This window comes from Apostichopus japonicus, chromosome 20 (assembly GCF_037975245.1).
Source record: "Apostichopus japonicus isolate 1M-3 chromosome 20, ASM3797524v1, whole genome shotgun sequence".
Classification (NCBI taxonomy): Eukaryota; Metazoa; Echinodermata; class Holothuroidea; order Aspidochirotida; family Stichopodidae; genus Apostichopus; species Apostichopus japonicus.
Window position 1 is genome coordinate 26886810 of NC_092580.1, and position 27143 is coordinate 26913952.

At 37.6% G+C, this 27143-nt stretch overlaps 1 protein-coding gene across 1 annotated transcript; it reads left to right on the forward strand.

The window, feature by feature from the left end:
- Positions 1-1138: 1138 nt before the first annotated feature.
- Positions 1139-25296, forward strand: LOC139961213 (TBC1 domain family member 25-like). The gene is made up of 4 exons (XM_071960260.1): positions 1139-1484; positions 3517-3626; positions 15472-15623; positions 16073-25296. The coding sequence occupies exons 1-4, from the start codon at positions 1419-1421 to the stop codon at positions 17785-17787; spliced, it is 2043 nt and encodes a 680-aa protein (XP_071816361.1). The 5' UTR covers positions 1139-1418; the 3' UTR covers positions 17788-25296.
- The last annotated feature ends 1847 nt before the right edge of the window (positions 25297-27143 follow it).

Genomic DNA, 27143 nt, shown 5'->3' on the forward strand with positions numbered 1-27143 from the left:
GTACTGAGAGGTCTATTAATTGTACTGCGATTTCTATCCTCGTGCACCTCACTCAAATCAAATAGTTACATGCAGTGGCGGTGCCAGGAATTTTGAGTTGGGGAGGCTAAGGGGGGGCTGAGCCAATTTTTTGGGTGGCTTACAAGATTGAGTGATCGCCGTCCTGGGGGAGGGGTATAAGGGGAGGGGGAATTTGACATTTTTCCAATCCTGGAAAGGCCTACATGCAAAATGGTGGCATTTAGCGAGGCTTTTGTCACATGAAAATTTCTCCAAAAATATGCATTTTTTGTGAGTAACTTTAGTCAAATTAGAATGGAAGATACCGATTCACAGTTTTCGTATCACTAAATATTACCTGCTGTGAAAGATCCAATTCCTTTGCTCAATTATTATATCGCGCTCTCTGACACAACTCCTGTTTTAGTCTGTATACACGCTGTTTGTGAAACGCACACGACATTGCCGTATGAGAACACCTGTCGGTCATTGACATTAACACTTTTTTTGTTGCCTATTTCAGTTGGGGGGCTAATGGGGGGCTGACTACTTCAGTGGGGGGCTAAAGCCCCCCAAGCCCCCCCCCCCCCCCTTGGCGCCGCCACTGGTTACATGAAGTTGTCACTTTTGTGTTTCACACTTCACATAACGTAAGCTGTGATTCCCTATACTGAGGACATTACTTCATAGACTTCACTGGCCCAGGCGACGGGACAATTAGGCCCGACCCCATGCAGATTTTATTGTGCCCCGCCCCCCCCTCCCGGCCCCACACCCATCTGAGTCATCAACATGCGTACAAACGTTTCAGGTACAGGAAACGAATAATTATTGTCCGCCGCCGTAATTGTTGTCGAAATTTCATGAGGAATAAGTCGAAATGTCGATAGATCTGAAGCCGACTTTTCGAAAATATAATACGACGACGAATAGTTGAAAGTACGTACGGTCTAGAAGTCGAGCCATCAAGAGAAATGATCGAAATACCAAGAAAAAGTAGGCCTACTAGATTTTATACCCCACAAACGTTTGATAGCTTCCTACGCGACTGTACCACTATCAAATTTCTTACATAATAAGGTTGTGACATTTTCAAGTCATTATTAGGGGCATTGGTTTGAGAATTGCCAACTGCTCTGTTCATTGTTCACATAAACCTCAACACATTTCCTACCATGTTGAGAACTCAATGGATAGCTGCAGTGTTTACGTTTAGATGTACGTGGAAATTGTATGTCTAAGACCAGCTATAAGGCAGTCAGTGTACTAGCCTACAGCAACAGACCTGCGGTGCCATTGAGCAATTCCTTCTGTCCTCTCCGGATTTAAATTGCAATATTTGATTCAATTGTTTCTAAATGAAAATCGAGTTGAGTATAAATGTTGTTTCCGAGGAGTGATTTAATATTGCCCTGACAATGGCTGGCAGTGGGTTGAAATTCAATGGCACTAAAGGTCGAGATGCTATACGTGTGCAGGCAACGGTACGTAACGTTAGACCTAGCCAAATGTAGCCTAGCCTATTCTCTAGCGTGTCTGTTAAGTGTTATTATATGGACCCATGCAACTATGACATAGGCCTGGTTAAAGAATATAATGGTAAACGGCAGGCTACGCCATACTCTGGTTACTCTTTGATAAACCTAGCATAGGCCTTAAGACCTGTTTTATTACGGTTAGTTCTCCTGTTACTGTTACTGTTAGGTTACCAATAGTACCACAGATTATGTAGGCCTAGTCTATACGGTATCCAGTCAAAACGTCCCTTTACCAAAACGTCCCCGCTTTTTTAGACCAAAATGTTCCTGCTCTTTACCAAAACGTCCCCGCAGGGCCGCAGACAAAACGTCCCTGTGAGTCAAAACTTCCCCGCTTTTATAATCAGTCGGAATGCAAGTGTGGATGTTTTTAGTTCAAATCAAAGGTTGAAAACACAGTTTTTAGGAGTGGGAAGTGCCGGTTATGAGGGCGGAAACATTTTTGAGAATAATTTTCTGAGGTAAGATAATATAAATAGAAAAGGGAATGCAAGAGGGCTGTAAGGTAATAGGATTTTTTTAAACACGAGTTGGTTTCTGAATGAATATATACGATATTGAGAGAAGGGAATAAATATTTTGTGTTTTTCTTAATTCGTTAATTCACTGAAAAACATATAGCTTGTACCTTTTCATACCAAATATAATTAAACGATATAGTCCTTCATGATTTATTTAGCTCCTGTAATCCAACTTGCATGCCGATAACTTAGCCAAATTATAACTTAAAATTAATATATATTCACAACTGAGAATGAATGTGATATAGACGGGGACGTTTTGACTTACGGGGACGTTTTGACCAATGGGGACGTTTGACCAACGGGAACGTTTTGACCAAAAGCGGGGACGTTTTGGTACGGGGACGTTTTGGTAAAGGGACGACTGGTAAGCGTCTATACACTATAGGCAATGTCATATAAACTTAAAAACAGAATTAAACCTACAGGATAACCAATAAGATAATGCTAATAATACAGTAGCAATATTGGTTATGTTAACTGAAAATTTACAGTGTCCTCCTTGTTAGGAGTAGGCAAAACCTAGAATACCCTAAAACTGTGAAGCTCTACCCTCATCGCCGGCGGATTTAGTGCCATACTGCCATAGGTTCATACTGCCATACCTTTCCATTTGTAAGTTCGTAAGAGTTGATACATTACACTGTCATCAAATATATAATAGTTAGTTGGATAAATCAAATTAAAAAAGGCTGATTGTTTATTAAAAAGACCAATTCCGATTGTCGAATTAAGAAAATGATTTTGCTGGCCTAGATAGAATGAATCAAATTAAAGGTTTCTGTGAATTTCTTGTTCCCAAGCCAATGCTTATCACTCTTTCAACCATAAAGCATCATAACAATCCGTGACTTTATATTTCTAACCTACATACTAACGTTACTCATACACACAATAATGTGCTCTTTCCGCCATACAAAAAGTGCTTTACCTCCCTGGCGGAATGGCACTTTTTCTATGGCGGAAAGAGCACATTCTCTATGGTGGAAAGTACCGATGGCGGAATGACACGGCCCCCATAGCCGGCTACATTGGATTGGTCACACATTTTACTAAATATTGAATCAGCTCAAAAAACATTACTGTGTAAGAAATTCCCAACAAGCTCAAAGAGAGTTTCTTTAACTGTTGCACTGGCTCCACGCCACATGTGCTATGTGACCAACTCACAAGTGAAGTTAGTACATTCTAGCTAGGTAGTATCTATCAATAAACTAGTTGTAGAATATATGCCAACAATTGGAAACCTCACTTGGCCTCTGTATATATATCTATCATAAACACAAATACAGCAGAAATAGCGATGTGGGCAAGTATCCAATCCAGTTGAGTTTTGGAATATCTGTGTATGTGTGCTTTTCAAGTATTTATGAGTATTAAATCAGTCCTGAGGTAAAGTTCCAATTTCATTCTGACTTGTTATCATTGTACTGACATGTATTGTTTTTCTTTAATAGAAATGTGAGGGATTCATGCAGCCAGAGTACAAGAACTTCAGCATCGATCCTGAAATTACCAGCTTTGAGATGTTGCAGCTTCTCCTGATGCAGGCATTCCAGCTGAAAAGGTGACTCAAATATTTTTGTTTTTGTTTTTTTGTATCTTGCTCAAGTAAATTTTTATTTATGTCAAGCAGTTGTGTGAGATATGTGCAAGACAATTAAATTTCTTGTTTTACATTTTTAATTGAGCTTATGATAATTAGTAAAAAGAAATCTAGTCAGGTTGTTTAACGACAACTTAGTTTTGTGCTCATTGGAATTGATAATGCTGACAATTTTCTTGGCTTGAAATGGAGAGAAAGTTGATAACTGACTAAAATTTGTTTGCCTTATGTACATGACTTGATAGAGTAACCTGTGTAAGGGAAAGAGATAAGATGTTTGGCAATATGAGCCATGACATCTTTCATGATGTTTGGAAGTTAATAATCAGTTTGAACTTATGAAACAATTTTATGATTGTCATTTGTTAGCGGGTTGCTATATTAAGTGAGCAGGTATGTACTTTAACAGGTATACTTTTTTCTTGTGGTTTAACATTGAACATCCATGAGATCAACCCAATGTATTTTTTTTCCATAATATTCACAAAGTTAAATCCATAAGATGTAACTTGTGTGACTTCTGCAACATTTGTGACTAATTTCAACCTTTTGTGACATATTTGGAAGAACGATTTATTTGATGAAAGCACTGACACAATATACACAGTACAGTATATCACTGACTCATATATCGACTGCTGCTCAGCAGTGTAAACAACCAACATTATTAACCATCACTGATTCACAAGGAGTAAACCATTTTGAACCATATATATATATATGTAGCTAGTAGTGTAAACTGTACAGAACATGATGTGATTGTGTTGCTTTGTACTTAAGGGCCTACGTGTACAGTACACAGTAAACAGTGGTGTACAGTAAGTGTCATTCTTCCTGACACCTTCATCCAATTGTCAAACGTTTCTTTCATCATAATATTTGTCAATATTTTCTAACACCTGTGGGAAAGTGTCAAGCGATGTGAATATCTATTCACAAACCATTACATATATGCACAGTATTTATCTCATATATACACAATACATAAGAACACAGTACTTCATGATAGTGGCCCCTGTGACATGGAACAAGTTGGCTGGGGGAGGTGATCGGTATTTTGTTTTAGATAACTAACCTAAACAATTGGTTTCCGTTTGCTACTTTTCTCATATTTTTCAAAAGTTTATAGGACTCTCTTTTCCATATAGAGTATCATCCCTGAGTATTCATTCAGGTTGATTCATCACAGACCTTGCTTTCATTGATTTTTGCTTCGTCATTGTCTTTTGTTGTCACCAAAGTCTAAACTATGTGACTCCTCGTAATGTAATTTTACTAATTTGTTCAGTGTGTTAATTCCATTTGATTTACAGTAACCTTGTGTCTTGCATATAATGGGGTTTTATGAGTTAATTCCTTTTCTTTTGTGGGTGGGGGGGGGAGGGGCTAGAAAGGGTTGGTCAGTAATTTACTTGAATTGGGTCATTTTTCGGGTGCTTGTGTCAATTGCTTTTAGTTGTTGAATTTGTGCAGTTATAGTGTTATAGTTTGTTCCAGATGTACTGTAGAACTTTTGGTTCCTTGCTGTAAGCAACGTGTGTGTGTGTGAATCTCTGTGAAACTCGCTTGGGTCCGTGATAACTCAACAACAGAATGATGGATATTTGTCTTACTTGCTGAGTAGATGAATTATTGTGAGATGGTGTGACCTATTGCTTTTGGCACTGACCTTGTGAATAATAATGAGGTCATGGGGTCAAAAGTAAAATCTTTGCATTGCAATAACTCAGCAATCTTAGTCGGATTGAAGCCAAAATTGGTATAATAGCTAGTACATGTAGGTCTACATTTGTTGAGACCATCTGGGCCCCAAAAATTCCTGGCCCATTTTTGGGCCTCAAGTCGAATTGTAGCCAAACTATATACTGTACAGTTGTTGGTTAATAGGTGGTGCATGTAGGCCTAATTTTTTTGGGAACATATGTGTCCCAAAACATTCTGGGCTCATTTATTGGCCAGGTGGGCCCAAATTTTATTTCCACCTCAATGCATTTTGGGACACATTTTCTGGGCCCAATATTTTTGAGGTTCAAATTTTGAATAAAACTGCTGTGCACGCATTGTGAAAAGGAAGAGGAGAGGTTGCCATACAATTCCACTCTTATAGGAACTTCACTGGCCTTGTAGTAGCAACCAAATTAAATTTAAAATACTCCTTACTCATTGACCATTTGGAACAACCTGTATATATATTTCAACTACTCTCTCCCTATGCTCCTGCCAGTTGTCTTCATTCCTCTGCTAAGTCCTACCTTTCTCTTCCCAAACATATCGGTACCTACTCTGTTCCTAATATGTGGAACCAGCTCTACCAGACAATATTAGATTTTGTACAAACTTTCTATGTTTAAGAGTTACCTAGAGACTCATTTCTTTACTTGTTCTTTTGATTGCAATTGCACTTTTTTGTTAAGCTCTTAGAGCTCAGCTACTTCTTGTTTCTGTTGTGGCGCTATATAAATCCATTGTTTTATTATTATTATTAGTATTATTAAATATGCATTCATTCTACGAACTGTAATATTGCACTAAGCAAGGAACCATAGTACCGGTTGGGCTCTTAATTTTTTTTTAAACTTTTGTCATTGAATGAAATCATCTATAAAACATAACGATGAAGTTGTATCCAGAAAAAGTTATAATAAAACTCAACACTGCGTAGAATGAGATCTGTGATTGATAGCGTGCCCAGAGCTTATTATAGGCTTATGATACATCATTTAACTTTGTTGATATTGAAAATCTTTCAGAATTGACAAATTAGATAAAAACCACATGCATGCTGAATACAATAACTTGATATCTGACACCACGTAGAATCTTGTGTGTTTCAGTTTCTTTTCTGTCTCACAGTGGAAGGGTAAGTTGGAAGCAGAGAATTGTCTCCATCCTTTCTCTTTCACTTCCCGTTCAACAATATCACTTGGCAATGTCAAGTTTACAGCCAGGCCTCATTTTTGTTCATGTGAGCACAGTTATCCCTTGGGAGTGATTGCCAATATCATGGTTGGTTGGTTCCTGCTAAGGGGCCTTAGTTGGACACCTTGAGCACACATACTGTTGTTCACTCTCTTCAAGAACATGATGATGCCCTGACCCTTCCTTCGTCACCCTACCACACCCATACCTCCCCCACCACCCCACTACACTCCCTTCATACCTAGTCAAGCACATATTTATGTTTTTTGGCACTTTTAGTCGAAATTTAGAGGTAGTGGCCTACCAATTTAGGCTATGATTGACAGTGATTGACATTAGTGACAGTGATTGACAGTATTCTCTAGCCTCCCTCCCATTACCCCCCCCCCCCTTCCAACCCTACTTTCAAATTTTGGAATTTAATCTAAAGATACATAATCCGCAGTAGGATTTGGTTGGCCACGTTTCTTCCACACAGTTCCATTGTAGTAGTATAGAGAGAAGTATAGTCGTTGCCTTTCCTAATTTCACTTGGTGATCTGTATACTGAATTCTGTACCTTTGCCATATATAATAGTTACCATGTGACCTTATGTGGGTGATTACACTCTTAAGTTGCTGGTACATAAAATACCCTTATTTCTGACATACTAACTATGCAAATGTGCCACTGTGCCAAACAATGAAGCCCTGAGCATATTGTGTGGTGATTACTGGAAGGTATTGATCAACAAGTGGTCTACTTATTCTAGACATGATACACACAATGTCTTCTTAGTATAGTACTTAGGGTAAATTCATTCATCTTGAGACTTTCAGGCCCTTCGTTCAACAGTACTGAAAGTACAATCAAGTTTCAACGTGATGGTACAGTTTCAACGTGATGGTACTTGTTTGTATATTTATCGACTCAACAGAATAAACAGAACAGAACTTTGGTAGACCTAATCAGTTTCGATATTTCTCTATATCCCAAGACAGTCAATTCTCTTCCCCTCATTCTGTTTTTGCATTCGCTCATTAGATTGAGCTTCGGTCGAGCTTGAGCTTCGAAGAGATTGGCTTCAGTCAGCTTGCGAGTCTACAAGCCTCCATGGCTTCTTTCGCGAGTTCCTGCTTGCGGGAAGATCACGTATACATACATACATACATTACTAAACCCCAGTATTGTTAATTACTAGAATGTTAAAACAGTTTGCGTCCCCGGATCGCTCAGAAGAACTTGTATCACTGCATTCCGCCATAAAAAAAACGTGAGTTTTAAAATTCCTCTATATGGAACACTCAATACTGAGTTATAATGACCCCTGCGGCATACTGACTCATGCGTAATGCACTTAGACCTAAAATGTAACCTAAGATGTAACCTATAACTAATATGTGTACCACAACAAGGTGACTCTCAAATTGTGAAGAGAGAATTTTGAAATAGAAATTTATACCATTAATACAGTATATAGGCCTGGACAGTACATACCACTTTACTGTATGTATATACCACTTTACTATATGGAAATGGAGTGAGCCATAGGTGCATTATGTTTACTGTGCAAGTATTGTTGGTCTGGGATAGTTCTGATATTTATTTTGAAAGTGTGATAATTTTCTCAATTTTATCGTTTCCCCACAGTAACACAATTTCCCAATTTCTGCCCAGATGTTTATTATGGCACAGACGAAGCCTGCCATAAAAACGTTAAAAATTTTGCTGTGAAATGTTTGTAGGCTGCATTGCAAAGTTTTGATTTTGGGGTTTTTAAATGTAATAACTAACTCAACAGCAGTAGTCATCTGCAGACCACTAAAAAATTCCCAGGTTAAGTGCCAGTAGCTTTCACCGTTTGCCAACTGAAGAAATACACTGGCATTTTTCTGCCAACTGGTGCAAATTATTAAATGGTTGCTTTTTGTATAAATTCAAGGGAAGTGCAGGTGGGAATATGATTTTATCTAGTACAGTACTTAGAATTTTTTATGCACCGATTGGCAGGTTTTAGCAATTGACGAAAGTTGTGAAATTCTAGGCCTTGTCAATATCTGCCTCTAACGCCACGTCGAATTAACAATGGATATATATATATATATATATATATATATATATAGATACTGTCTTCCTGTGCTAATTCTCTCCCTTTGTGGTTTTGTGCAGTGGTGACGGTGACAAGCACAGTGTACAGTGCACTATAGTGTGTCAGACAATGCACTAGCCCTATGACTCATCAGTTCACAACAATTCAGTCTGTAATTTATAATTAAAACAGTTTAGTTTTAGTCAGGTCATCTTTACAATGACAATCAATTTTGAGAAAAGAAAGAACAGTAGCTAATTATTTCTTCCTTTACGGATATAACTAGATAATGAACAGAGAAAACTACAATTGGGGGCAGAAGAGGCGTTTACTGTGTATGGTACAGCATCAGTAATACACGACTTCTTCCTTTGTAAAGTTTGATTCTATTGTTGTGTATTAAAATGCTGAGTAATGCTAACAGGTTTATTGAAAGCACTCTATAATCTGCAATTCAATTGGGAACTCTTCCCATTGTTTGATACCAAAATATGCACCGAGACTCCATACTGTACATGTCGCACTTCACTGTTTGATTTTCAGTTGATAAATATTGTTGAATTGTGTATAGAATTTGACTAACATTACATTACAGGCAGGGATGAAATTAAGGTTTCCCAGGACCAGAGGCCACTTTCTGTGAAATGTCCCTTCCATGATGTGAACCTAGTATTTTTGTGGTAGAACCAGGTACCACTTTGGTGTAACCAATGGCTATTTGTCAATTTGTTGTAATATTACCATTCAGCAAGAATGTTGTATGTATGGTATAGTTTTATTTCTGGTTATTTTTGGTTCGAAATATTGTATCTGAGAGCATTATAAAAATGGTGCATGGCATGTTTTCTCTGCGATCTTTGGGCGCTGTTTGGCAAGTTGTAGAGGTCATTTGGCCCTAAGCTTTCTTCACCCTTGGTTACCATATTCCTTTCTGCTATAGACTAGTACTGTAGATTGGAGCACTTGGATGCTTATCTATGCTGCTGACTTGTCTGTGAATTTGTGAGGACAGTACTACTGATAAATAAACCAATGTGGTGACATTTTAATTTACTTCACACGCAACTCAAGTGTCCTCTGCAAATATCATAGATTCAGAAAGCTACCTCCTTTACACATTTGGGAGGACGGTTTTATTTGATTGGGATGCAACCTGAGGATGGCTTCGGGGTAAATATTGAACTCGTCGCATACTTTTTCCGCTGTAAATTCAGTAACAGGAAAATTGCAATGCAATCAGGCGGTAGTGTGCCAAATGCCTGATAGTGATGTTTCCCTAAGGAGAAAAATATGGAGGGGGAAATAAAAAAAACGGCTCCATTTCCTTCGTTAATCAGCTGGTTAAATTTGATCTCCAATTTCTGGCTGTTTGATGAGATCGTAATTAATCAAACTAAGACTCCATAACATTTTTGTCACCAAATGAACGTTAATTATTGCATGAGAAAACGCTGTTACATTCCATAGCCCCGTCGCCGAAACACAACAGTTGCCTACTGTATATACAGTATTATGTAGTATTAATAAATGCAGACAGCAGGCAAACTGATAACAGTTGCAACAGTTTTGACATTTCCTTCATTTATGTTTACTAGTCATGTCCGGGAAGTTCGGGAACTGCATGGTGTTGGGCTTGTAAGAACCGTTGAATATAGACCAAAATTGATGAAAAGGGCTGTGGTAAAATGCTATTTATTTTAGATTATTTAGTATGTTTCAACGTGTTCTCAATAAAACATACCGTAACTACTAACTAGACTTTTTGGTTCCTTGCTTTAGCAAAAGGAACCTATGCAGTCAGGTTGGCGTGTGTGTGTATGTATGTATGTGTGTGTGTGTGTGTGTGTCTGTGACACTTGCTTGGGTACGCTCTATCTCAATAAGGGAATGTTGGATTGAGGCCAAATTTGGACTATAGATCCGCCATATGGAGAAGGTGTGCCCTATTGTTTCTGGTGCCCACAAAGGTCACCAAAGGTCAGTTATGGTCCAAAAACCGAAAATATTAAAACTGCGATAACGCCCAGTGCCAATGTGTGACAAGATTGATATTTTGGGACAAGTTGTGAACTGGTTAGGGGAGCATTTTCAAACTTAACGGTCATGTGATCCGAGGTCACCAAAGGTCAATTAATGATAAAAAGCTAGTAATTTTGCGATAACTTGAGAACGAAATGTCCGTTAGGGTTGGGAGTTGCTTCAATGCTATCCAATTGTCGACCCGCATCTGGGTGACCCTTGACCTCAATTTGACCTCTGGTGACCTTTACATGTTTTTGGGGATTTTTACAGTTTTGATGCTATTTTCAGATGTCAAAGGTACCTTCTGATCATAAATGTCAATAGGTTGACCCCGTGTGACCTTTATGTGCGAAGTTATATGGGGTCAAAGTTTTTCGGTCGGAGTTAGAATGGTTGTACAGACTTGTCGTTTTGTTTTTTGGAATCAGGAGATTAAACTACATCTGAAACCAAGGTCAAAAGGTCAAAGGTCACATTAGAAAAAATGTGCTTATTTTGGGAGGAAACGAGCAAAAAAGGAAATGTTTGGTTTTGATGCTAGATTTGGATATCAAAGGTACCTTCCGATCAAAAATGTCAATTGGTTGACACCCGTGTGACCTTCGTGTGCGAAGTTATACAAGGTCAAAGTTAATTTTCAGACATTTAATGCAACAACTCCCAGTTCCAAGGTGTGACATGGTTGATATTTTTGGACAAGTTGCAAATGGTATAGGGGAATATTTTCAAACTTAACGGTCGGTCATGTGATCCGAGGTCACCAAAGGTCAATTAATGATAAAAAACTAGTATTTTTGCGATAACTTGAGAACAAATTGTCCGCTGGGGTTGGGAGTTGCTTCAATGTAATCCAATTGTCGACCCACATCTGGGTGACCCTTGACCTCAATTTGACCTCTGGTGACCTTTTCGTGTTTTGTGGATTTTTACAGTTTTGATGCTATTTTCAGATGTTAAAGGTACCTTCTGATCATAAATGTCAATAGGTTGACCCCCGTGTGACCTTCGTGTGCGAAGTTATATGAGGTCAAAGTTAATTTTCAGACATTTAATGCAATAACTCCCAGTGCCAAGGTGTGACAAGGTTGATATTTTTGGAGTAGTTGCAAATGGTATAGGGGAATATTTTCAAACTTAACGGTCATGTGATACAAGGTCACCAAAGGTCAATTAATGATAAAAAACTAGTATTTTTGCGATAACTTGAGAACAAATTGTCCGTTAGGGTTGGGAGTTGCTTCAATGTAATCCAATTGTCGACCCGCATCTGGGTGACCCTTGACCTCAATTTGACCTCTGGTGACCTTTTCGTGTTTTGTGGATTTTTACAGTTTCGATGCTATTTTCAGATGTTAAAGGTACCTTCTGATCATAAAAGTCAATGGGTTGACCCCCATGTGACCTTCGTGTGCGAAGTTATATGAGGTCAAAGTTAATTTTCAGACATTTAATGCAATAACTCCCAGTGCCAAGGTGTGACAAGGTGTATTTTTTTGGACAAGTTGCAAATGGTATAGGGGAATATTTTCAAACTTAACGGTCATGTGGTCCAACGTCACCAAAGGTCAGCTAATGTTAAAAAAGTAGTATTTTGGGGGGAGAAAATGGGCAAAGAAAAAATGTTTGAATTTTTACAGTCATGCTCTATTTAGGTCTCACCGATCAAAAATGTCAATTGGTTGACCTTCGGGTGACCTTTGTGTGTGAAGGCATGTATACAAGTTCAAAGTTAATTTTTTTTAATTTAATACAATTAAATCTCAATGCCAAGGTGTGACATGGTTGATATTTTGGGACAAGTTGTGAACGGGGTGGTGGAACATTTTGAAACTTAAAGGTAATGTCATCTGAGGTCACCAATGTTATCATATCTGTTGACACGCTTGTAGGTCTCTTATATTTCTTACATTTTCGATGCCATATTTAGATCTCAAAAGTGCCTTTTGATCCAAAATCCGATCACATTTTGTGATCACAAAAGTGTTGGCTATAGTGTTGGTTACTTTATGGGAACATGTAGGACCACAATACTTGGACTATTCGAGCCCAATCTTGCTTGATAATATTATGTGTATTGTCATATACCCCAAGCAAGGAACCACAGTGCCCTTGGGCTCTTGTTATGTGTTTAGGCTTCAACATCAGTATAATTACATATTATCTGTGTTGTAAAATTAGTGATTAATTCATTGTCACATTGGGTTCCAGCAATGCTACTCTTAATGTGACCAGTTTGTGAAAGTACTAGGTACAGGTGGGAATTGAAACCCCTTAATGTACTGAAGCAGAGTCTGAGTGAAGGCATTGTGTTACTTCTTAAGAAGCATGTTACAGGGTTAATATACCCAACTTGGGCAAACTTGAGTCCCCACAAAGGTGTTGGCTTTAACAGTTCTCTGAAGGTTAGGCCAAATTTCAGTACAGACTGCGTTGCCAGGTATCGTTCCTATGTTTTGTTTGGTTCCATACAGACTGGCATATTCAAGGACAGCATCAATTGCTTCTACTCTACATGTGCACTTTTCACATTTACCTAATAGCCAGACAAACGTAAAGCAACAGCTCCACAGCCGCTACAGATGACCAACGATCAACTACAATACACAGTTTCTTAGTATCAATTGCTGTAGTCATCGTTACTTGCACTGTTCAAAATTTTTAAAAAAGAACATTTTTTTTCAGTGAAACAACACCAAATTGTTACACCAAATTGTTACTTGCACTGTTCAAAATAAAAAAAAGAAAGATTTTTTCAGTGAAACAACACCAAAGTTGCTAATTCAGTAAAGTATCATCGTTCTCTTTGCTTTCCCTGTCACCTTTGTATAGTAATTTTGCACTAAATATACATTGCATGTTGTTTTTAAAGAAAACTGTTAACTAGTATACATTTCTGAAAATTTGAGGGGAGGCTGCCTATTATGTAGATATATGTCAGTATATACTGGCAAGGAATGATGACATTAGATGTTCAGCCTGTCTACATAGCAAATGTAATGTGCATTGTGCAAAAAACATCAAAACTACATTTACTTAAATCCTCCTTTCGGGATATAAGGGGAAATTGTGGTGCAATGGTACGGGTGTCCAATCCCACAACTTCCCCCCCCCTCCCACCCCCCTTGTTATCAGAGAGACTGGTCAGATGGTTAGAAACACACTCTGCTCTGTTGAATGGGTGTCTACGCATTGAGTGTCAAGTCTGGGAGCAGGATTGGGTGTAAACAATTGCATGTACCTGACTTGTTATTCTCTAAATCCTCATCAAGAAAAGATGGTCTGAGCTGCATGTTTGGCAATGGATTGGGTTTGAAATGAGGTATTGTATGGGTGACCTTAGAACCTAATTTACATGTAGTCATGTTACATAACCATTAACTCGATTAGGTCCATAATCATACTGAAAATTAAAACTTAAGTTATTAAAGAATCTATTTGTGTCACTCTCAATGAGGAAAAACAACAAATAACAATGACTAGTCTATATAACAACAACTTGATGCCACTAGTGTTTGTGTGTTGGTGTTTGTGTTATGGAATTAACCGAGTCATAGTTACATATATACATGTACCATATCTCTGTTACACGATTACAGTATGTTTCTTGGCTTAATAACATCTAGATCAATAGTACTAGAATTCTTATTAATTAACCTTTGTGTTGTAAAATAGATTTTCCCGTAGAATTTGTGACCTTTTCCTGCAAGTATACTCTACTGTTTGCCACAATGGTGATGTTACCGTATTGTTCATTTCATTTCATTTGGCATCATAAGATTAGTATCATTTTATGCATAATTAACAAGCAGTGCAGTAAGTTTATTGATGCAGAACTACAGTAAGGATCTTTTTTTTATTGTGTGTAGTGTCATCGAGGTAATGATGGAGTACTCTGCCTATCGATGCAGAGATGTAAGATCAATTATGGCAGGGAATGTTGGATGTCATCTTACAATACTGTCAGTATTATGTGAAGCTTGTAGACATATTTAACATTTCAGGTGACCAGTTTACATCACTCTAGACTAGCTAGATATTATAAGAGTTTCTCCTAGCCTGGATTTACAGTTCATAGTACTGTACATGTTAAGATGCTAAGTATCTGCATTTATAGATGTATGGAGAAAGCAGTATGAATTGATAAGCTCATATATCTTGTCTGATCATAAATCGTCGACAGTTACATCCCATTGACGATTTGTTTCACCAATTTGGAACACCATTCCACCAGATTCATTGGATAAGGAAAGAGTTGTTCACAGTTGCATAATCCACTTTACTTTTACACAACAGGGCTTGAAACCTTAAAGTCTTGTTGCCAGATTGTAGATGGGCAGATGTTGGTTGTTCCCTTTCTTGTTAGTCTCAGTAAACTGCAGGTTGTACCTGTAGCTAGCTGGAGGGTGTATAGTGTTGAAAGAGTTTCTACTTTCAAATCAATATTGGTATAAAGTTTAACCATGTAAAGAAACTCAGTCAATGACCCAATCCGGTGCTTAGATAAACCGTACGTGATAATGATATTCAGAAATATTCAGAAATGTTCAGCTGGCAGGTTAGAGAAATAATTGTACTAGGTAAGCGTACTGTCGTACAACCATGTGTAAAGATAAATATTCTCTTGCAAAAAAACAAAACATTTGAAGCAATTTAGTTACAGTAGGTTGTATCCTTTGTTCTCATTGTAATGACTACATTCTTTCTTTGTAATGTCACTGAAACTTGCATTTGTCTTTTTCACCAATTAAGATTTATCTTATCTTATTTTATTCTGTTGTTTACTTTGCATGATGCAGTGAATTCACCATCAGCTACCTCTCACGAGATGACGTAGGAGAAGACGTTTTCCTGGCTCTTCTTTCGGACTGGGATCTAGATGCAGCCATCTTTTGTGCTTCCGATCCCTGTCTGCGGCTTCGAATCGACGCCAAACCCTTCGAGGGACCAGGTAAATTAATTTCAGAGAAAAGTGACGGTTTATGTTGCCGATATACTACACCATGCAATGCACGTGAAACTAACAGTTAGTTTGCAGCTGAAAATCATCTAAACAAACTGCTCATAATTATTATTAATACTGTCTCTGAGTGATGTGGAAATGGAAATTAGTATGTGCTACTGGGCTGCTTTGTGTCAAGCAAAAAGAGTATGGCAATATAGTTGCATTGTATTGAGTCAGTTACATGAATATGTGTAGATGATGGCATAATTTAGTGAAAGAGCAAACTTATAAACTGTATGTATTAGACGTTGATGACTTGAACGAACTTTGCTTGAAAGATGCTGCTTACGCATTAAGAAAGAAAACGTGATCTTTCTTTGTATTCCCCTTTCCTACAAAAGTACTGTAAAACAAATGAAGGAGCCTACCTATTTGCTTTCATCTGTCTTTAACAGGCCTCCTCGAGGGATGGGATGTGATCGGAGGCCAAGACGTGCCTCAGAACTCCACTGATCGTAGATACGTTCCATTCGTAGGTTCCCTGGTCACCCAGGTGGGCAGAACGATCAGTCGAGTGCAGAAGATATTCCAGAACGTGGAGGAGGAGAGCGCCGCGGAGGATCAAAAGTACGAACTACCCAAGCCACCGTTAGACGATCAAGAGTTTCTGACCTACCTGAATTACTTGGGCTGTCTAGAGAAACCCCACGAGCTTAGGTTACGGATTTATCAGGGTGGGGTCGGGCCGTCACTGCGTAAGGTGGTGTGGCGACATTTACTTAACGTTTATCCGGAGGGTCTCACCGGTAACGAGAGATTGGATTACGTCAAGATTAAGACGGAAGAGTATACGCTGCTCAAGAAGAAGCTCTTATCCGATCTCCGCGACGAAAATGTACATATACGGAACATGGTGATGAAGGACGTAAACAGAACAGATCGACAAGAGCAGTTCTTTGCCGGGGAAGAAAATCCCAATAGTCTCAAATTATTTAACATTCTGACAACATTCTCATTGGCTCACCCCGACGTCTCGTACTGTCAGGGCATGAGCGATCTAGCAGCTCCGATACTCTACGTCCTAAAGGACGAGGCTCAGGCGTACATGTGCTTCTGTTGCCTGATGAAGAGGCTAAAGGGGAGCTTCCTGCCCGACGGGAAAGCCATGTCTGTCAAGTTCCTCCACCTGACCGAGCTCATCCGTTGTGTCGATGCGGAATTCTACGAGTACCTCAAAGCCGAAAATGCCGACGATCTGTATTTCTGTTACCGTTGGCTCCTGTTGGAGTTGAAGCGAGAGTTTTCCTTTCAGGATGCATTGAGGATGATGGAGATTATGTGGAGTTCACTGCCCCCAGAGCCCCCACCTCGAGAAGATGGGGTATCTCTAGAGGGACCTCCGTGCCAAAATTCGCCCTCTGCCTACACGGTGGACCGAAGGCGGTTTAAGTTCTCGTTACAAAAGGCATCGTCTCGGGATGAAGCCCTGTCGAAAGATAGCGGTGATAAAAAGAAATCTGGCATCCAGATGTCTCCTCAGAAGATATCTGTTAAAGTTGAATGCAGCTGTACGGGCGACCACTGTGAGAACTGCAGGGAGGACATCATCGACACTTCAACGGTCAACTCTAGGTCAGCAAGCAATTCACCAGCAAAGCGTTTGGCGGCGGACGTCCAGCCTGTGAAAATGCCACCTCAGTCACTCTCTCTTCACGCCAACAACAGCAATGTCAATTCTTCGCAAACCTTGTCATCGCCTGCCGCAGATCGACCTACGTCGCCATCGTTGTCCCCGCTCAGGCAGAGCCCGTCTCCGCTCCCGACGAAAAAGAGTCCCTTCCGCGGTCTGCCTCACCCCAAAGACTTTGGCGGGGGGAATCCCTTCATGATGTTCCTCTGCCTCTCACTATTGTTAGAACAGAGAGACAGGATCATAGACAACAAGATGGACTTTAACGAGATGGCCATGTTATTCGACAGGATGGTCCGCAAACACAACCTAAACAGAGTCTTGCACCGGGCCAGGACCCTCTACTCACAGTACCTACAGTCAGAGGCTGCCTACACTGGATTCGTTATGGTCAAAGGTATCAACACAGTCATCCAACAGAGCTATAGTTCGGGATCTCCGCAGCACACTCCCAGCAAGCTAATAGAGACACTTACTTAGAAGGGTTTGTCTTGGTCATGTTTTTACAGAAACTTGACAGACAGAAGAGATGTCGGTCTATCAAAACTTGAGAATATGATGCCTTTGATGGTCGTACATTGAAACACACATATTCTCCCCAGCAAAAGAAAAAGAAGATAATGCTGGTGTGGCAGGAGTTTAAAGGGCTTTTCGGGTGGGGGGGGGGAGAAAGGGGATGAAAATGACATAAATTTATTTCCTCTGGCCACTCTGATGAAACTACCAAGAAAGGTACAATACTTTGTGTTTTCAGAACCAAAGAAAGTATTAGTCAGCTGTACAGCTGAAGATTGCATTACAAATGTACTTATAATGCTACCTCCACCCCTCCCGCTCCCTGTGTGTCCTTGACCATCCCACTTATGGTTCCTCAACGCTCACAGTACCACTATTGCTATTGTTTAATCATTTATATTTACTGAGATTGTCTTCAGCACTCCCTTCCAGTTGTTTACAAAGTTGACCTCTATGTAGCGCTGAGTTATTCAGTCACTTGAGCTTGGAACTTGCTTCCTCTGATGACTTTAAGGCTTTGAAGTTTGTGCTACTCATAGAATTGTCTTTGCTTTTTTGTCATTTATAGTGAAACATTAATATTAAAACTAAGCTAAAGGTCGTTATTATTATGAAAGGCTTGAAAACATTCATAATTTGATTCCTTTATTCAAATATATTTAAATAAAAATTCTTTTTAGGTATTCATTGATTGCCATAAGATTTGCAAACTACTGGCATTGTCAGAACATGCCAGGCAAAATGTCTTCATAACCATCATTTATGATATCAGTCAGGTACACTTTGATTTAAAACTGATCTTATTACAAATATATTTAAAAAAAATTCTTGTTAGGTATTCATTGATTGCCATAAGATTTGCAAACTACTGGCATTGTCAGAACATGCCAGGCAAAATGTCTTCATAACCATAATTTATTATCTCAGTCAGGTGCACTTTGATTTAAAACTGATCTTATTACAAATATATTTAAAAAAAATTCTTGTTAGGTATTCATTGATTGCCATAAGATTTGCAAACTACTGGCATTGTCAGAACATGCCAGGCAAAATGTCTTCATAACCATCATTTATGATCTCAGTCAGGTACACTTTGATTTAAAACTTATCTTATTACAAATATATTTAAAAAAAATTCTTGTTAGGTATTCATTGATTGCCATAAGATTTACAAACTACTGGCATTGTCAGAACATACCAGGCAAAATGTCTTCATAACCATAATTTATGATCTCAGTCAGGTACACTTTGATTTAAAACTTAAATCTTATTACAAATATATTTAACAAAAAATTCTTGTTAGGTATTCATTGATTGCCATAAGATTTGCAAACAACTGGCATTGTCAGAACATGCCAGGCAAAATGTCTTCATAACCATCATTTATGATCTCAGTCAGGTACACTTTGATTTAAAACTGATCTTATTACAAATATATTTAACAAAAAATTCTTGTTAGGTATTCATTGATTGCCATAAGATTTGCAAACTACTGGCATTGTCAGAACATGCCAGGCAAAATATCTTCATAACCATCATTTATGATCTCAGTCAGGTACACTTTGATTTAAAACTGATCTTATTACAAATATATTTAACAAAAAATTCTTGTTAGGTATTCATTGATTGCCATAAGATTTGCAAACTACTGGCATTGTCAGAACATGCCAGGCAAAATGTCTTCATAACCATTTGTTTTGTGAGAGTAGGATCAAAGAAATTTAGGAGAAAAAGAAAGAATTTATTGCAATGGGCGAGCCTATGTTAGCGTAAAAAATTATGCCTCAGTTTTTCCGATAGAGAGTGATATTTCCAAAGTTACTTCCAAATTTTTTCTTTGTAAGTAGTATTATACGACTTCATCTTGATCTTTAATTGGGCAAAAGAAGTCATTTTTATTGCAAAATTCAGCAGTATTAAAGGGGTGGTATGGTGTGGGTATGACTGCATGTAAGGTACAGGTGCATGATATAAATATATATATAAATATAATCGATAACGCTCTGCAAGCCAACAGTTTGCGTTTGTGCTGAACGAGCGACGCAATATTCAAAGATGATTCGATACCCCTCACTCTCACTAAGAAATTGTAGTAAATACAACAGTTGAATTCACAACTAACTTAAATATAACATTTGGTATTCATGTTTTAGGTGGGGTGGGGGGGGGGGGAGGGTGTTCTTTGAAAATTCTTAGCATAAAATATCATCACACCAGGTGCCATTTTGGTGGGCTAAAGTGGTAGAAATGGAATGGAATTGTTAATAACTCGCTTACAAGAGACACTTGAGCAACAGTTAGGAATGTGGCTTAGTTTGATCAGTTGTTGTCTTGTGTGAATCAGTACTGCAGGATATGTTTGGTAAAGTTGCAATAACATGGGATCCAAATACAAAGCATCGCTTTAAAATTGATCATCAAACTGGAAAAAAAAATTCTCAAGCCATTCTTTTCACTCTTCAACAACTATTTGACCTTTCACCTGTATATACATAAATTATCATCTTCATATTTTGCCAGAGTTTTTATTCCAACCATATTTTTAAGTTTTTTTTGTGTATGTGTGTGTGTGGTCATTCCTATTTTGTGTTTATTGATTCAATTTATTGTTAAGTTTAATAGGTAGGTGTTTGCCAACATTAATATACACCACATTTTACGACCTGGAAGCTCATACAGCATACACAAATTCATATCCATTAATATATACTTATTTATGAGAAATTAAAAGTAATTAAATTCTTGGCAGAAATGTGTTCTATCATCAAAGTTCTTTAAACTTATTCTATTAATTTATTGAATCTGTAGTCAAAATGTCAGGTCTGTTAAATGGGTAACTTTATTGTAAAGTTTAATAGGTAGGTGTTTTCCAACATTAATATACACCACATTTTACTACCTGGAAGCTCATTCAGCATACACAAATTCATATCTTTAGCAATATATACTTATTTATGAGAAAGTAAAAGTTATTAATTTCTTAGCAGAAATGTGTTCTTTCATCAAAGCTCTATTAAGTTATTCTATTAATTTATTGAATCTTTAGTCAAAATTTCAGGTCTGTCAAATGGGTAAAGTAACCTCTTCATGTTTTCATGTAAGTGCATAAGGAATGTTTGTCACCACTCGTGGGCATTGTTGTCTCTATGTAGGTAAACGTCATGTTAGAGGGACATGTTGCATCTCATCAGAGAGGGGATTTATGGATTTATCGTTGAAGGTGTGTATCACTAAAAGCAGAAGACATGTGTTCAAATTCATATCTCATACTTGTTTACATATTTAGTTTGACAGCATTACACAAATTCATATCTTTAGCATTATACACTTATTTATGAGTCATTAAAAGTAATTAATTACTTAGCAGAAATGTGTTCTATCATCAAAGTTCTATTAAGTTATTCTATTAATTAATTGAATCTTTAGTAAAAAAATTTCAGGTCTGTCAAATGGTTAAAATAACCTCTTCATATTTGTTTTCATGTAAGTGCATAAGGAATGTTTGTGACCACTCGTGGGCATTGCTATCTCTAGGTAAACGTCATGTTAAAGGGACATGTTGCGTCTCATCAGAGAGGGGATTTAAGGATTTATCGTTGAAGAAATGTATTACTAAAAGCAGAAGGCATGTGTTCAATTTCTTATCTCATACTTGTTTACATATTTAGTTTGACAGCATTACACAAATTCATATCTTTAGCAATATATACTTATTTATGATAATTTAAAAGTAATTAATTTCTTAGCAGAAATGTGTTCTATCATCAAAGTTCTATTAAGTTATTCTATTAATTTATTGAATCTGTAGTCAAAATTTCAGGTCTGTCAAATGGGTAAAGTAACCTCATATTTGTTTTCATGTAAGTGTTTAAGGAATGTTTGTGACCACTCTTGGGCATTGTCATCTCTATGTAGGTAAACGTCATGTTAGAGGGACATGTTGTGTCTCATCAGAGAGGGGTTTTAAGGATTTATTGTTGAAGAAATGTATCACTAAAAGCAGAAGGCATGTGTTCAATTTCATATCTCATACTTGTTTACATATCTAGTGTGACACAGGACCTGGGCCAAATTGATCATTGGGCCACAAAGAAAGTGACACTGAACATGAAATAAAGGATTTGTTTTGGTTGTCTCGTCATATTAATTTTTATATTTACCAGGGCGTATCATATTATGTATCAATCCAAAGCTATCCTTTGTCAACCCATGGTCACTGGACAAGAATCTGTTTAATTCTTTTAACCAAACCTGTGCATGTGTTTTTGGTCTGGTCGGGTTAAGGGATAGAAGCACATAAACGTTATTTCACAACTTGTGTGGTATCCTGCGGGTTTTTCAGTGACTTTTGTGCCTTCCCTCTTCATATATTTTATTACCTAAATGACTTTCCAATTATTTACCTTCATATGTCAATGAATTAGAAGGAATTCATTCAATTTTTTGTGACATCTGAAAGTTTGGATGAGTTTGTCGTTGGTCCCCCCCCGTATGATTTCACTCTTGTACATGTCAGCAGTCGGGGAATCAAGAATTAGTTTAAAGATATGCCAGTCCACTATACAGATGCATGAAAATTCTGACAAAATTGCATCAAGAAAGAACATGCGACCTAACCTCCCCTAACGGTCTTAAATGATGGATCAGGTGCCTGGTCCTTACAAACAAATATTTAATAACACATGCTTATTGAGAGTATCAGCTGTTTGTTTACAATTTGGCAAAAAAAACTGCCTAAATCCTTTGACTCACTGAAATTCCTCAAATGTTACGTCATTGGCTACTTCATTAGTTTGTCTGCAATCTATCAAAATATTCATATCTCTGTTTTCACAAATCTCATGCTTATTATAAGATTCCAGTAATTTACATGTATTAAACTTCGTCACCTCATTTAGGTCAGGTTTAGTGCAATTTGGCTACTTCATAAATGTTACGTCATTGGCTACTTCATTAGTTTGTCTGCAATCTATCAAAATATTCATATCTCTGTTTTCACAAATCTCATGCTTATTATAAGATTCCAGTAATTTACATGTATTAAACTTCGTCACCTCATTTAGGTCAGGTTTAGTGCAATTTGGCTACTTCATAAATGTTACGTCATTGGCTACTTCATTAGTTTGTCTGCAGTCTATCAAAATATTCATATCTCTGTTTTCACATGCTTATTATAAGATTCAAGTAATTTACATGTATTAAACTTCGTCACCTCATTTAGGTCAGGTTTAGTGCCATTTGGCTACTTCGTAAATGTTACGTCATTGGCTACTTCATAAATTTGTCTTCAATCTAATCAAAATATTCATATCTCTGTTTTCTCTAATCTCATGCTTATAATAAGATTCCAGTAATTAACATGTATTAAACTTTGTCACCTCATTTAGGTCAGGTTTAGTGCCATTTCTTTTGGTATTTGTGAGTTGTACATTGATGGCATTCAAGTTGAAACAGGGACTAAAACTATGAAGGGCAGATTGGCAAAATGAGGCACTCACACAAATTTCCTGCAGCCTGACAAGTATTCAAGACCCAATTACCTTTATGGCAATTAACAACCTGCAATTTTGTATTCTTCTAGAAGTTTTCATAAATGCTTAAAGAATCAGCTTGTGATGGGATATTTCACCATAGAATGCAATATTTCAATCTCACAGGATTAGTTACATCCGTAAGGATTTTGGCATGCCAATTTTGTCAAAAAAGAACATCAGTTCTTGCCCACACCCTGCTATAAAGTGATAAATTCTTTCTATAGGTGAATGTATGTGACTGATCCTTCTAATCTTCATCAAATTAATTAATGGTTATGTTAGAAACGTTTTAAACTCTAACGCTGCTTTGTTATTTTCCCATAAACTTTATAGTACAAGTAAGGCTAAACACTCTTTTCGTGCAATTTTTCTTTTAAAATATTCACAAATATTCATAATAGAGCCTTGCCTTTATTTCAGGCTGATTTCTGTCACATTGAACACTTGAATTATTTGACCCTCATCTGTACATTCCTTCTCTTCTAAACAACTCTTTTTTTTTTTTGACATTACGTCACGTTAATTAAAAAATACCATAATTGCAACTTCCTTCAAAGGTGTGGAAATATTTTCTGAGCATAATGATTGATCCATATTTCAACAAAGATTATGGCAGTGGGAAACAAGCAGCTGCTAGTTTATTGTCAGTTTTGTAGATTCTATCACTGTGTGTTGAATGAATAACACAGAGGTGTCTACTTTGGCAAGTTCAATTGCTGCTATCTAGTATTAAGTCTCAGGAAAGGTTATTATTTATTAGGCATGTTTTATGACAAATTTGAAAAAATGGAGAAATTTTGGTAATTCTTGTTCTTTGGTGTGCAGTGTATTCTAAGGTGATAATTTTAGATGATAGAAGTAAAGGTCATTTCTTATCCTCACTTTTGAAAAAATTTCATCTATCCTAAAAAACATGTTGTATGTATAACCCATTTATAATTTAAAGATCTTTAGGACTGTTTATGGTTTTCCTGCGGAAACGTGAAGTCCGTTCATAGAAATGTGAAGTCCATGGAAAGAGAAAAATTTTTCATTATCCCCATTGGTACCTGTATTCCTCTTGGACATTTGTAGATGGAATTATGACTATAGATAAGAGGCCTTCTAGTAAGTTTAATACGATACTAACAGTAAGCAATGCAACTCATTCCATAAAATGTCTTCTTATTAAAAGACAGGTCAGTTTATGTCAGATCAGAAAACATGATTTTGACAGTGTGGGGGGGGGAGGTGGAGGAGGCAAGTGGATGGCAAAAGCTAACAGGTTTTTTTTGGGGGGGAGGGGTTTGGAAGTACAAAAATGCACCAGTGATAAAGTGCACATCACATGCAAATTTAGGGGCTGCAGATGGGCTTCAGTTATGTTTTCAGTCGCTATATACCGGGCCGACCACAGGAAGGACAAGTTGATTGGAGGGGGAGATCCTTCCCCCTCCCCACTTGCACGGTGACTCCACTGTTAACGATATGTTAATTGTAAGTTGAAGTGATTTAATGCATCCCGCATGAAATTGTATTACATCGTTTCCTTTTCCATAAGAGGTAGATGGGGAGGAGCATGGGGTGACTTGAAGGATGAGAAATTTTTACATAAACGTAAGGTACACATTCATTCCTGATGAATTTGACATTTTGACAAGTGAATTTATCTACTGTACTTGAACTTCCTGAATACAGATGTGTTAATCATCTGTGGCAATTCTATATTTGCTACATGTATTTAAAATAATAGGTTGAATGTCTTCAATTTTTGTTCATGCCTTTGTTTAGTATGTGACAAAAAGAAAGATGGGTTCCTCTTTTAGTTGAAGTAGAAACCCTGAGATGATCATTTTTACTTCTGCTATAAGAGTGTTGAAGCCAATTAAAAGTAGCATTGTTCCATTTCAGTTGTGCAATAAAATTCCCTCTCCACAGTGTGAATGCTGTTGTTTACAAATTCATTGGTTTTGTGTTCTTTTATTTGATTTGTATTTAAAGAAATTTCTCATATTACTCGTACCTACATTTCTTGTTTGGATATCCCCAAAAGCTGAATCAAATTAATGTCATGGAATATGTTAACATTGAACATTAAGTGTGGGTGTTACAGCTCATTTGATAGTACTTTCCCTATAATGTAGCGAAAAATGACGAACAATACAAAATTTGTACAAAAGTTATGTCACTATGTGAGAAAAGTTGCTGTGTTGATGGAAGCTTTTTTTTATTGACTAGATGAAGCTGTCATGTGACAACTGTGGAAATCTTCTTGTGAGAACATCAACTGATATGGTGACTGGGCCTAGCAGTCATTTCACCACACCTCAGATTCTCAACTTCACATATAAAAGTACTGATCACCAATTCATTCAATTGTCATGACTTCAAAAATTTTGTGCGAGTTCGTTTTTCAAGTGGTCTCCCCGTTTGAGTTTACTCTGTACATGTGCAGTTGGGAATCACAAATTGGTTTAAAGATATCGCAGTCCACTATAGAGACACATATAAATTCTAACAACCATCACTGGAAGTGTACAAAATTACCGCATCAAAAACAAACTCCTCCCCCAACCAGGTTTGACATTTTAGTTTGGATCAGGTGCCTGGTCCTTAGTAACAAATATTTACTAATACATGCTTATTGAGAGTCAAGGGCGGCGGAACCGGGGGACACAGGGGGCACGTGCCCCCCCACTTTTCTTCAGGTTAAAAATGTGCCCTTTTTCTATATAAAAATTGAGGTGTCTCAAGTTATGGCAAGAGGCCAGGGAACCAGAATGAACACTCGAGAAGGGCCGTTTCCGGCCATCTGAGGTGTTTGTAAAACCAAAAATTTTCTTTTATACGCTCCGCGCCAACCGATGGTGGCGCTCTGCTCAGATAGTCGTGCATAAAACTTTGCAAATCCTGGCTACGCCCCTGACCTTTAATGAATTTCTGTGGGTCAAAATCAAAGCTATTTCGAATGGGAAAAAAATTTGTTAAGATACTAACAAGAAATAAATTCGGAAGATTTCTACTTTAGCAACTAGCATGATTTCACCTCATTTTGTCTCAATAGAAAACTTGTTCCTTGCTTCCCAATTTGCACATTGGATATTGCAGTGCTAGTAGTAGTATGCATATTTTCCTTGAGGGGGGGGGCGTTGATGGAGTGATGTGTATACGCAAATAAGATAATACAATAAGAGTTATAAAGGGTTCTAAATATAAGGCTGCATCAGTCCAATCGAATTTCTGCAAAGTGCCCTTTGATGTCGGTGCCCCCCCCCCCCCAGATTAAAAGTGCTTCCGCCGCCCTTGTTGAGAGTATGAGTTGTTTGGTAACAATGTGGAAGAAAAATGCCAAACTCAAGTGAATCACTGGACGTGGTCAAATGCTATATCATAGGCTACTTCAATTTGTCTAATTTTGACTAATTTGTCTTGAATCTGATAAAATAATCTGTTTTAAACTGTCAGGCTTACTATGAGATTCAGCAATTAACATATACTAAACTTCATCACCTTTTTTGGATCACTTTTCTTCCCATTTTATTGCAGACATGGTAGCAATTGTTTTCACACATTCTAATCTATTGTCCTTTCGTATATTCCATATTATCAGTTACCCCACTATCAGCAATTTTTGCTTTATTACCAGTTTTTATTACACATTGGGGAATTACAACAGCTTCACAGTATCGATAAAGCCAAGGACACAGGCATTTCCCTCTCCCAACCTCCTCCCACCCCCTACAGTTAATAAATTTCATAAATTGCCTAAACTAAGTATTAGTATCCATTTTCCATATTTGCCCTTTT

Excerpts from the sequence above, each read along its gene's own strand:
- LOC139961213 (XM_071960260.1), top strand. The coding sequence starts at position 1,419 with ATGGCTGGCAGTGGGTTGAAATTCAATGGCACTAAAGGTCGAGATGCT. Across the intron at positions 3,627-15,471 it reads CAGGCATTCCAGCTGAAAAG|TGAATTCACCATCAGCTACC; the intron begins GTGACTCAAATA and ends TGCATGATGCAG. Across the intron at positions 15,624-16,072 it reads CAAACCCTTCGAGGGACCAG|GCCTCCTCGAGGGATGGGAT; the intron begins GTAAATTAATTT and ends TGTCTTTAACAG.